This window comes from Macaca fascicularis, chromosome 2 (genome assembly GCF_037993035.2).
Source record: "Macaca fascicularis isolate 582-1 chromosome 2, T2T-MFA8v1.1".
NCBI lineage: Eukaryota > Metazoa > Chordata > Mammalia > Primates > Cercopithecidae > Macaca > Macaca fascicularis.
In genome coordinates, this window is record NC_088376.1 from 81157932 (window position 1) to 81170527 (window position 12596).

Sequence of the window (12596 nt, forward strand, 5' to 3'; positions counted from 1 at the left end):
GGTGGAAAGGTGACGAGGAATAAGACTACAAATATGGTGTGGTGTATACTGCTCAGATGATGGGTACACCAAAATCTCACAAATCACCGCTAAAAAAACTTACTCATGTAACCAAATACCACCAGTACCCCAATAACCTATGAAGAAGAAAAAAAAGAAAAGGCAAGTTGCTGTAAAAAGTTGTAAATCTGTATGTATGTATGTGCTAATATATGCATGGAGGAAAAATCTGCTGGAAGCTACACTAAAGGATGAATGGTGGTCATCTACAGGCAATTTATGACAAAAAAGAAAGAAAATAACTTTCATTTTTATTTGATACATTCTTTTCATTTAAAAATTATTGTGTATAAATTTTGTAATAAGAAAAAATATTGTTTATAAGATAATGAAAAAAGATTAATAAAAACTTTAAGATGTTTTATAATAAACATGCTAAAGTGAATCAAGTCTGAAAAAATGGTTGAACCCCCATTCAACCATTTAGAAATTTAGAAATCCATGAGCTGCTAAAATTGGATGAAAATGTTTATGTGCATGTGCATTTTCTGGAAAGAAGCTCCATACTTTCTATGAGATTCTCAAAGGAGTCTGGGACCCAAAAGAAGGTCATGAACTATGACTCTAGCCAAAACCAAGATAGTTATTCCATCCCTCCATTTGTTTTTATTATCATTTTATCATGAAACATTTTATTACTAATTTCATAGTGCTCACCAAAGGTAAAGTCTATGCAAAGCATAAAAGCTGTGGTTCTTAGTCTTGCCCTGATTTAAAGGGGTTCCCATTGACTTAGGAGCAGTCCTGGCACACAAGAAACCATATATGACTGTTCTTGGTAAAAGAAAACTCCTAACAGGCACTAAAAGCCTGTAATCATTCAGGACTTGAGGATAGTTGTCCAAGACACAGACAGTCCTATTTTCTCTATAGAGATGGTTGATTTATGAAACGATGGATGGGGGTTAGACGAGTGGGGAGGGGCAGAGAAAAAGAAGTCATGTTTGCACTTGAATTAGGGGAACAGAGTTGAGTGAGTTGGGTTAATTTAATCAGTAAAACAAGATTCAATACATTATCTATCAACCTTAAATTGTTTGAAAGAATCTTTAATCACAAAAGTGCATTTAAGTATACAGCAAAATGCCTGACACTATGCTCTATATTAATAGAGCATAAATATTAGGCAGCAAAACTGCCTAAATTGGTGTTAAGATTTAGGTAAAAACTTAGCTTCTGATGACTTGTAAACTGAATATTCCCAAATCCCTAGGAATTACATGAGTCCACAGAACGCTTTACCACTTCTACCTTGACTCCTTTGACATTCTCCAGAATCAGGTCTAGTACAGAGTTTAAGATCAATAACAATTTGTGATTTAAGTGAGGAGTCATGAGCTATACCTGCACTGGCAAAATGAGGGACATTATGGGTGAAAATTAGGACTAATACTCCACTTTCCAGGTGGTTTATCACTGTAAAAATAGGTGAATTGTGAATTTAGTAGCACTTGAAATGTCAGATATCCCAGAATTCTGGTGCTGACGTTACTTAACTGCACAAGTTTTACAGGCCAAGAAATTGAAGGGGTTCACATAATCCACCAAAGCCCATTGCTAACCACCATCACCTAATCGTATTGATATCTGCCATATGCAAAGCATAGTATTAGGCCCTATACAAAACAGAAATGGGCTCTCCAGGAGTTTTACAGTTTGTCTAGAAAAATAAGATGTATACCATGAAGACAAGCAATTTATAATAAAATGTCAAAATGATGACAGGTAAAGACAATTCCATACTATTGGAATGAAATAACATACAGAAGTCGTATCTCCAGGAGTGATCATGAAGAAGTAGTAGTTCAAATGAAATCTTACAGGAGTTAGATTTTGATGGTCAGTGTACAGTATGGGTAGATTTACAAACTATGGCAACATTATGGCCAAAATTTGGATGGTAGAAACACAAGAGTAGGCTGATAAGAGACTGAGAGGTACAGAATGAGTAAACAAGGTAGGCTGAATGGTCTAGTCTTGAGTAAGACAAGCCTGAAAAGTCAATAAAAAAACTTATTGAGCTCTTATTCTATTTAAGGCACTCTAAATGCATTAGTTGATCGAGCCCTCACATGAAGTAAGTACCTCTAGTCCATAAGCAAGGAAACTGAGGCACAAAAATGTTACATGGCTTGCCTTCATTTCAACCAGCTAGTTAGTGGTGGAGCCAAGATTCAAACCCCAGGCAAATCTCACCCCAGGCAAAGAGTCACCACATTATTCTGGCACAAAAGTAGAGCCCCTCAACAGCCAAGCTTAGGAATTTGATATTCAGCATCAGGTATAAAGATTGGGAATGAGGTGATAATCCACTGATAATGCTTATATGCATGGTTCATCACTACTCAGAATCCTCCTTTAAAAGCATTGCATTATCTGATGATATTCCCAACAATGTTCACTGATAGTGCTGTTTATTCACTGATAAGTCCCATGACTACAGTATTGAGTTAGATATTATAAAGTGCTTAGTCAAATCTTTATTGGGAGAGTCCATTGTGGTGACATTCCATCACCACACCTTTTAATCCTAAAGACTTAATTTTACCTGTTATTCACCTATCACTTCTGCTAGAAATACAACTCATGATAACAAACAGAGCAAAGTATATTTATTTTCACATGTTCCCTGAACATATATGACCTTCCTGGAAGGAAAGCCACTCTTGTCAAATAAGACATTCATCCCTTAAAAACTAATTTCTCCATCGTAGGTTCAGGTCTTAAAAATCAGTTGGGTTCCTCAGTTACAGATGTACAGGACATTACATCTGGACTCTCCTAGGAGGGCAGGGGTGAACTCTTCCTCTGAATATCCACAGTAGCCAAATGACTCCTTCTCCCATTGTGGAAAACCACAGTTGACTGTCTCCTAATGATTTACTGCCCAACCCCCAGCCCACAAATCAAAGAATTGGGTTTAGTGAGAAATAAGAATGGTGGCCAGTGGCTACAAGAAGCGGAGGGAATGTTTCAGTTTATTTTCTTAAGCCAATTAATGATGAAACGGCATGGAGGGAAAGAAAGACACAACATGGTCATAAAAGACTATTTTTCCAGATAAATGGCCAGATATCAGATTCTGTAATAAGTACTTCCACCTATCAAAACACACACACACACACACACACACACATTAACACACACATAATATTAAGAAAATATAGATCTTAAAACACAAAGTAATATTCAGAAACCCTTATGGATATCACCATAAAATGAAACTTCGAAGGACCCTTGGAAATCAACGAATCTGGACATTGCAAACCCTGCAAACTATATATTGCAGGCAGAGGTGTTTGGTTGGGCCTGCGGAATTTTTTAAAATTGAATCAACATTTTATAAAGTAGAGAAAAATTACATAAAAACCCAGATTTGTGGCTTCTCTTAAAAAGTAGAAGACCTGGCGACCCTGAACCCCCTTGCCCAAATGGTAACAGTGAGCTGTAGCTGAAAAGAAGCTGCTGCCTTTAGAGGAGGCTTGAACTGCCAGTTTCCCACCATCTCCACCACTCCCTCTTGTTCTGAAATACAAAGACTAGGTATCGAAAAATTCAATAAAAATAGGAGAGAGCTTAAGGCTTGCACCCACCTTGCTTCACTAATTTATGGTACCTGCAAATCTACAAGCTCTGCTCTAGTCCAATCCATTCATTTAAAGAGAAGCAACCCAGCCACAGTAGTAAAGTGACTTATAAACTCATTCCATTAAAAGTCACATTTTCATTCAGGAGGGCGTATTGTCTAATGACAACTAGAGATTATGCAAAACTAAATTTGGGCTGTGTAGCTATACAATGCCACAATCTGTGGCGAAAAGTTGAAATCTCAATCATTTTATTTACACATTCCCCTCACCCCCACTCCAAATAAAGGGCAAAGGAAGATGCTCAAGTTTTCAGAACAAATTTCCTGCCTAGTTTGGCTTGGTACGGACAGTTTTCATATGCCCAAATTTTAGATATGACTTCCTTTCATTCTGAGGGCATAATTTATTGAGAAGACATACAAAGTGCTTACTGTAGACATGCAAATACTTTTACGAAGGAAACTGGATAAAAACATTGAACAGGAGGGGAAAAAAGGGTGTTTCTTCTTCAGAAAATTTAACTGATAAATTATAAGGAAACTGAAACTGACTAAGATTTATTCAGTGATTGCATGTGCCTTAGGTACTTTGCACACATTATACCAATTAACTCTCAGAGTAGCCCAAGGAGGGTAGTATTATTACTCCCGCTTCACAAGTAAAGATGCTAGGCCTCAGAGGCATTCAGTAATTTGAAAAGGACCTGACTTTTCAATCAGAGATCATGCGCATATTCAAACACTGATGTGTACGTTTATAATGCTTATGAGAGTAGGGAACATGGTTTGCCCATGCACAGGGCCTAGCACATCGATATTTGTTGTGTAAGCCTGCCCATCGCCAAAGCCCAAAAACTGCTATGTACAAGCACTTTCATTCATAAATGTCATCATTTGAACAACCTTGACATATACAACTAATTCATTTAGGCAGGTTCTTGAACAAGGTTTAGGAAACGTTGGTTCTTTATGTTGTGTACTTAATGATCCCTACACACGTGTTTACTAAGGTAATAAAATCTCTTTTCTAAATAAATTTCTCATTTAGAATTGTTATAAAAGTCAATAGTCAAGAATTTGGCTGAATTTACTAGCCAAAAGCATGTTTGCTAATGAATAAGAATAACAACTAATATCAAAATAAGAATTAATTCAAGAATGTGCGATTTTGAAGAGTCAGGAATTTGATTAAAAATTCAGTTCCCTTTTTTTTCTATAATGAACAGTTCTTTAACCACAAAACAGCTTTTATAATAATGCCGACGAGTATGGTTCCAAGCAAAACACTCCCCCATTTTAATCATGGTTATTATTTTTGAAAATGAAAATGGCTGAGGTCGTTGTAATCTATTTTAGGGTTTGCATGGGTTGATGGTATTTTTGTCTTGGCTTTGAGTTCTCCACATTACCCACTAAATGTTATGGGTTTTGCTGTGTGCCCTTTCAAATCCCATTCTTTCTAATAACGTTATACTTTATACACATAAATTAGAGTAAATTCCACTTTCTTTCCTAACAACTCCAGATGTGGTCCACACTTTCAAAAGGACTAGAACTTGCCTTTAAAAAAAAATTCAGTATGTACTTCTTAGAACAACTATGTTTCCGTATAGATAAAAATGCTGTATGGATATTTAAACGCTAAGTAATTAGTAAAACCATAGGACTTGTGGTTTTTTCACCAAAGTGAAATATGAAGATAATATCTGTATATGTACTTCTTCCAACTTACAAGGACACACACAGATAAAAAAGTGCCTAGAAACAAAACCATCTGGGCAGAGTTCTAGACCTACTGATACCAATAGGGAAGGGGGGGTCTGTATTCAGACAACCATTTAGGACACATCAGTGAAGCTCTCTGTCCGCTGTAGACCCAGTAGACAAAATTATCAAATATCTAAATGTACTAAAGTTACACAGTCAAGGCTCCCTTTAGACGCAGTTAATATTTCACTGACTTTCCGAACTAAGTTGGGGTTTTTATTATAATTCACTATGAGGTCACACAGAACAGCCCACAATCCCTCTAAGTAGCCCCTACACAGCCACACGTAGGAGAATGGCTTCACAATACATACAAATTGTGGAGATCTGGTTATTAAAATGCCTTGAGATCTATTTGTTTATTTTCTTAAAATCAACTTGCAAGGCCAATGTAATAAGATGCTGTAGCTTTTATGAAAGAGGTGAAATAATTTTAAACACAGACACACAATGAGTTTATTTATTTAGAAACTTGTTAAATAGAGTCTGGGAATTCAAATATTCAATGTTGACATTGTACAGAATTGGCAAGAAGCCAGAACCCAGTCTCCAGAGGGACCCACTGGACAAGGAATTCAGGCCTTTCTCTCCTCCCACTTGAGCTAAATAGGTAGAAGCCATTAGTTATACCCACAGCAATATCTGAACCACACTCAAATAAGCTGCCCCAGCCAGGGCACTTCAAAGGAGGCTAAGTGTGTTTAGGTTTTTAGTGCTGAACTAGAGCAATATGTCACACTTTTGAAAGAGTCTTGTAAACAGTTTCTTCCCTATGTAGAGACATCTCTGAAGTTTCTTGTATGGCATGTAGTAAGCAAAGGTAATTAACAAGGATTATACTTTTTTCATTTCCTGGAGGGGCTGGGTAGGATAATACCAATCTGTGTGCAAACTAAGGATCTGAAAGAACTACACCATTTCTCTCTTCCGGTCTCCCTCTCTGGTTTTCTGATCGATTTGTCTCTCTCCTCTTTATCCTCTTCCTCACACTTTTTCTCACTATACAGCCAATCTCCTTGAAAATTCCCTGGTAAACTCTGAAGGCCAGAAGAGTGGGAAGGGGGAAATCTAATTTTAGAAAGAAGACAGTGGCTAGTGGAGTGGGGAAGTAGGGAGGGAACTAATGATTTATCCTGGGCCGTCCAGGAGAAAAGAAAAGCAGACCCTACAGACCATTTTAGAAAATGCCTAGACAGCGGCTTCCAGCGGAAGAAGGGTTAACCGTCACTCCAAAAAAATGTATCTGGCATCATCAGAGTGTAACTGTTCCCTCCCGACCCATCTCTTCCCCAAACCCATTCTCCCTTGCTCTACGAGGCTGGGAAGGAGCCTGTCCCAACGGGGAGAGTGAATGAGTGAGTGTGTGTCTGCCCTCTGCACAAGAGTGTCCCTCGTCTTCCTGAAGCCAAGACGTGTGTGGGTGAGCACGCGCATGTGTAGGTGTGAGTTTACACTGTCAATGTAAACCCAGCTCCGAGGGAAGCAGCGCGCCAGGCACGCAGCCCCTCTGAGACTGGAGAGGCGAAGAAGAGTTCTGGCCAAACCTTGGAGCCCTGAGCTGAGCAGCCTGAGGAGCGAGGTGTAGGGGGCCGTCTGAGTGAGCAACTGCCTCCCATCTCACTGGGGCTTCCCCAGCCCCACCCCCACGTCCATCTGGGGCCACTTCCCCGGCACCAGACGGTTTTGAGATGAAGCGTGGGAGGGCTCAGCTCTTGGGAAAAGGGCTCTGGGTGCCTTGGGAACAGGGAAAAAGCCGGTGACCAGGAGATGACAAGTCAAGTTTCTCCATCTCACCGCCCGCTTCCAGCGGAGGCAACGCGCAGGGGGGTGCCAGGAGAGAGGGGGGTGAGCCGGGCGTGCCGGGGGCAACTCCGCTCTCTTGTCCTTCTAGCCAGGGGGGATGGAGCCGGGCGTCCCCCCTTCCTGCCCCAGGTCACGACTGCAGCCTTGGACAACCTAGCCCCAACTTACAAAAATAAAATAAACTCCCAAACAGTAGTAACATGTTTAAAGAGAAATTGCTTACGACTCCTTACCTTCAATTCCAAAAAAAAAAAAAAAAAAAAGAGAGAGAGAGGAAAGAAAGAAAGAAAGAAAGAAAGAAAGAAAGAAAGAAAGAAAGAAAGAAAGAAGAAAAACCAAAATTCGTGGAATGACATGTTAATTTCTAGTCTTACACGTTGAATGTCTGTCCCTGCAGGAAGCCGGCCCCAGGGCTTAGGGGAGGCCTTGGCTCAGAAAGCCTGGAAGCTGGGCTACCCGGCAAAAGTCACACTCACTCACACTCATACATACACACACTCACATGCACTCTATAGCCAATACCTACGACTCTGCAGTCCCTACAAATAAAAAAAGAAGCCTTGCTTTTTAGCCTTTCTGCCTCTACAGCTAATGAACCGTTGCCTTCCACAGTGCTGGAGATGAGGGAAGAATGAAAAGCGTAATTAACCTTCCCCTAAACACAGATTTTTTTTTTTTTTTTTTTTTTTTTTGGCAAAACACATCAAAATACTGCAAGAAGACTGTGCTCCAAGTGCCAAATGCAATAAAGAAGCCCTAAGCCAGGGTAATGGTCAAGTAATGGCAAATAAACCGCCTTCCTAGAAGGGGCCTCGGCCTCCATTGGGAGAAGGATTTTCCTCCTCAGAAGCCATCTGAAATAAACAAATAAACGTATTTTTTAAAACAAAGCTCTGTTTTCGTCTGAGTTTCTTAAGGATGAAGGAAAACCCAAGTAGGTGGGCATACAGAGAGTGAATGCCTGAATCTGGGTGTTGTGTTTGTTGTTGTCGGGAGGTTGTTTTGTTTTGTTTATCTTAGGTACTGGGCTGACAAGGTGAGTAGTTTAAGGACGGGAGAAAGGGTTGGCATCTACCTTAGCTACTTCAGGGCCTTTTTTTAAACAGAGAGCAAGTGTAGAAGCAACAAGTGCCCCCCTCCCCGCGGTCTTGCTAATCGCATCGCCTTTTGTGACTTTATGAGACTTCTGGGGGGCCGGTAGCTAAGGGAGTTACTGGATGCAACTCGTTCTCTGCTGTGACTGAATTCCCGCGCGTTGTCACTTTGGGGAAGTAAGGTAAGTGTGGCTTCGCTGTTTCAGGCTTTAGACATGCTGGGCAGACCCAACCTGCGCTTCCTTTCCATCCGTCAGGACCATAGCAACTGGCATTTCAGGCACGGCCCAGGTGCTATCCTAACTGCCCGAGAAAATGGCTGGGAAGTCTCCCCGCGCTGCCAGAGTCGGCTTGGCTTTTAGTTTTCTTTTCTTAAAGATGGAAATAAAATTCAGGGGCGTTAGGCACTGCAAATGTCAATCTTCCTGCCTTTTATTTTATTTTTAATTAAATTTTTTAATCTTCCCAAATGACTTACAACGAATTTATTGGTTTCAACTATTGTATTAAAAACAAGCCCTACAAGTTGGAAACTGTGTTGTGCATTCAATCTCGGTGTAGATTCAGCAGGTATTTTCAGGGTCCGTGGTCTCTGGTCTAGGTCCATGGGCTCCTGCACTGTAGCCAAGGCCAAATCAGGACTTAAGACCACCAAAGAAATTTACAAAAGACAAAAAGAACTACAAGCTGACGAGAAAACAACTATTTATATGTAATTTGTTTCCATTGTAATGGTTTTTTTTTTACCACAATAAAAGTAGTTTTGTTTTTTAAAGTATTGTGGTAACAACGCCCCTTCTAAACCCTGAAAAAGGAAAACTGGTGCAGAGCAGTGAAGTTTTCGTTGGATGATTGCACCGCAGGGGTCACCAACCATCTCCGCCACGCGCTACTGGGGGAAGGAAATCGCGCTTTAAAATACAAAAATCTGTAGTTTTAATATGATTTCCTTTATTACCCAGATTGTAACTGAAGAATTGCAACGCAGTGCTTCTGTCTGAGAAAGGCAGCTGCGGCAGCAACAGCTGGAGCAGTGCAAGCGGGAATCTGAGGCTCAGTAAAAGTTTGTAAGAGTTGAGATCTAGCTATCGGAAAGCGGCAGCGGCATCTTTAGGGACCCTGGGGACAAAATAAATGGGTCTCCCACCAGTTGAATGACAAGTATCATCAGATCGGAAACGAGGCTCAGTTTCTGGATGTTGAGTGGACTGTGCGTGCAGGAATATTTTAAGACGGCATCGTATGTCTTGCTTGGCAATTAAAATAGTTTAAAAAGCTGCTCAAGAAAATTCGAAGGGTTTTGTTTTCTGCTTTCACTTCGGAAGTTATGGGGCAGTGAGTTGCGGCGCGAAGCCTTAAGCTTTCATTTCACAACTTAGGCATGGTTGAAAAGGGCTACCCACCCCCACCAACCACCCCACTCCCGCTAACTCCCCCCCCCCCACACACACACACTCTCTCCCCCAACCTTTAGTCCAAATCGAAGCCCGCAAACCTCAAGTATATGTACATTTATTTCTCTTCAGATGAAAATAAAGACATCGGCCTCATTTAAAAGTAAACAGGGAAAACAGTTCCACCGGCGCCCTTTGACACTGCAGCAGCTAGTGTAAAGAACAATACCCAAAAGAGAAACAGATGGACTGATGACCCAGAGACCCCTATATTTAGGTTGATTTCTCAGACCCAGGGGAAAGGAAATGTATTGGGGAGTGTACGAGTGCTTGGGTGAGGAATGGACAAAGCACTGGAAAGGCGCCTGGGATGACAGCATCTCGCCGGGCTACACCGCCGACTCCACTGCCCGCGAAGCCGAGCCTGCCGAGGTGCCGCCGACTTTCCGGGCTGCTGCAGGGACGCAGCGAGCAGGGAGGCGTGGATACGATACCTACCGTACTTGGTTCTAATGTTCGAGGGTCGCGCGGGGGGAGACAGGGATTTCACTGGGGAGAAGCATCCCACCCACTTCCCATCTCTCATTTTGCCTTCCGTAAGCAACACAATTAGAGAGTTCTGTTTTCGGCGAGTGCGAGTGTGGGAGAGCGAACGGCGGCCTGTCCACTCCCGAGGCAGCTCCAGCCCCGCGTATTGACACCTCAAGGAGGAGCGCTCCGAGATACTTCGGGGCTCGGCGCCGCTGAGTCCCCTTCAACTCGAAGTAGAAGCATTTGGACAAACGCAGCCCTGTCGCCTACAGTCCTGGCGGAGCATCACAACGTGTGGGAAAGTGTGGGCCCCGCCGGCAAAGCCAGGCGAGTCATCCAACACTTTTGCTGTAAGAGTGGGGGATGGGTGTCCCACCGCCCCCGCCCCAAACCCCTTCGCCCACATCCCGCCAGACCAAGGCCGCTCCGCGCCGGGCAGGCAGGGGGCGCCGGGGAGGGTTATTGACCCTGGACCCAGGCTGCATCCAGACCAAGCGCGGGAGGCTGCGCTGCGCCCTCTCCGCGGCCCAACGCTTTTGCAGCTCGCCCCCTGGGGGTTGCTCGGCGCCCAGCCAGTCCGAGGTGCGCGGGTCGCAGCGCGCCCTCTCTGCCTCCTGCTCCTAGGCTGCCGCCGCTGGCTGTGTGCCCTCCATTCCTAGCTCTCCGAGCGCTCGCTGGGCCTATTATCTCCCCACCTCCGAGCGCTCGCTGGGCCTCTTCTCTCCCCACCTGCACATGGCTCTGCAGAGCCGGTAGTTCTGACCTGCCGGTGCCCCCCGCCCCAGCCCGCGATCACAGCCCCCATCTTGGTGTCCCACATCCCCGCCGCAGTCCTCCCGCCGCGCAGCGCCGCGCGGGAGAGCATGGCCGAGCGCACAGCGCCCACTACCGCAGCCGCTGCTCGGCGCAGTCCACCCGACCGCCCGCGCAACTTCCAGCGGCCGCCCCGCAACTTTTCCCAACTCCACCACAGCCGCCCGCCGCCGCCGCCACTGTGGCTTTCTCTGAGCCTGCTACCCTGCCCAAACCCCAGAAACAAACGGAGGCTCGAAAGGGCTCCTTTCTCCTGCCCGGCCCCCCCATCCCCCGCGCCCCCCTCCTCCCACACCCGGGACTAGCTGGTTGGCCAGAGGCAACTCTCCCCCGCCTGGGGGGAAGGGGAGGGGAGGGGGAGACTTTCTCCTCTTCTCTTCCCCCCCACCCCACCCCTTCGCGCTCACTCTCGCGCTCTCTCCTCCCTCCCACCCCTAGTCTTTGCTACCCCCACCCCCACCCCCACCCCGGGGTTGCCACAGCTGGTCGGTGCGCGGGGCTGAGGGCTGCCCAGGCTCCTCCGACGCCCAACCCGGGAGCGAGAGCACGGGCGACCGGGGGCAGAGGCTGGAACCGGCAGGTTGCTGGGGCTGCGCTGCGCCTGCCCTCCACCCGGGGCCCCGGCCCTAGAGGCAGCCCGCGCTCCCTCCCGGAGCGCTAGAGACAGATATGCAAGATGGCAGAGGAGGGGGAAAAGCCAATAGAAAAGGGATATTGCACCTACTTGTGGCCAGTTTCCTTGCCCTGCCTTTGGATCTCATGCTGTGCCCAGTCCTGCAGCCGCTGGTGTGTGGTTGGGGCTTTTTTTTCTTGGATCCTTTCCTTCTTTTGCTCTCCCTCTCGCTCCCTCCCTCTCTCCTCTCTCTCTCTCTCTCTCTCTGTCTCTCTCTCTCTCTCTCTCTCTCTCTCCTGTTTCTCTCTCTCTCTCCTGTTTCTCTCTCTCTCTCCTGTTTCTCTCTCTGTGTCTCTCTCTCTTCCACAGAGTCACTCTCTGTCTTTTCTTCTTTCACTCTCTCTCCCTCCCTCTCTCCCTTTCTCTCAATCCACACTCGCTATCTCTCCAGCATTGTCAGTTTGGACACCTTCGCACATGCGCGCTAGACGCCCCTCCAACATCTCAGCGCCGCCAAAAAAAGTTTGGAGCGATTTATCACTTTGATTTGGAGATCTTGTCAGATGGCAATCGCCGAGGAGGCGGAGAAAGGGAGCCGCGGGGAGGGCGGCGGGGGGCGGGGAGCGAACGCAGGGAGCCAGAGGGGAGCAGACACCTCGCCCAAAAAAAGGGGAGGGGGGAATTGAAAAGGCTTGGGCAGAGGATTGATTCCGTGTTAGAATCACCAATAAGCTTGTATCATGATTATTGTTATTGTTTTTCCCACTATAAATTGCAGACATTTTTCTATACCATCTATAAGGAAAGCAAGAAGCGAGGGGGGAAAAAAAACTTTAAAAACATTTTTTAAAAACCCTTCTGTTAAAGAACTAGAAGGGCTGGACCCTCGGCTAATAATCCAGGAGAAAGTGGGAATCATCCTGAACTTGAGA

At 44.9% G+C, this 12596-nt stretch overlaps 1 protein-coding gene and 1 long non-coding RNA gene across 9 annotated transcripts in view; one reads left to right on the forward strand and one right to left on the reverse strand.

Moving 5' to 3' along the window:
- Positions 1 to 12173, reverse strand: part of MECOM (MDS1 and EVI1 complex locus) — a 595213-nt gene extending 583040 nt beyond the window's left edge. For all 8 annotated transcript variants that reach the window (XM_015445503.4, XM_074033749.1, XM_005546318.5 and 5 more), the window contains exon 1: positions 11776 to 12173. In XM_015445503.4, the coding sequence (XP_015300989.1) occupies positions 11776 to 11812 (37 nt within the window). In that variant the 5' untranslated portion in view covers positions 11813 to 12173. The remainder of the gene's footprint in view (positions 1 to 11775) is intronic.
- On the forward strand, positions 8258 to 10669 carry LOC141409772 (uncharacterized). The gene is made up of 2 exons (XR_012431817.1): positions 8258 to 8495; positions 9276 to 10669. It is a non-coding gene; the product is annotated as an uncharacterized lncRNA (long non-coding RNA).
- Positions 12174 to 12596: the final 423 nt, after the last annotated feature.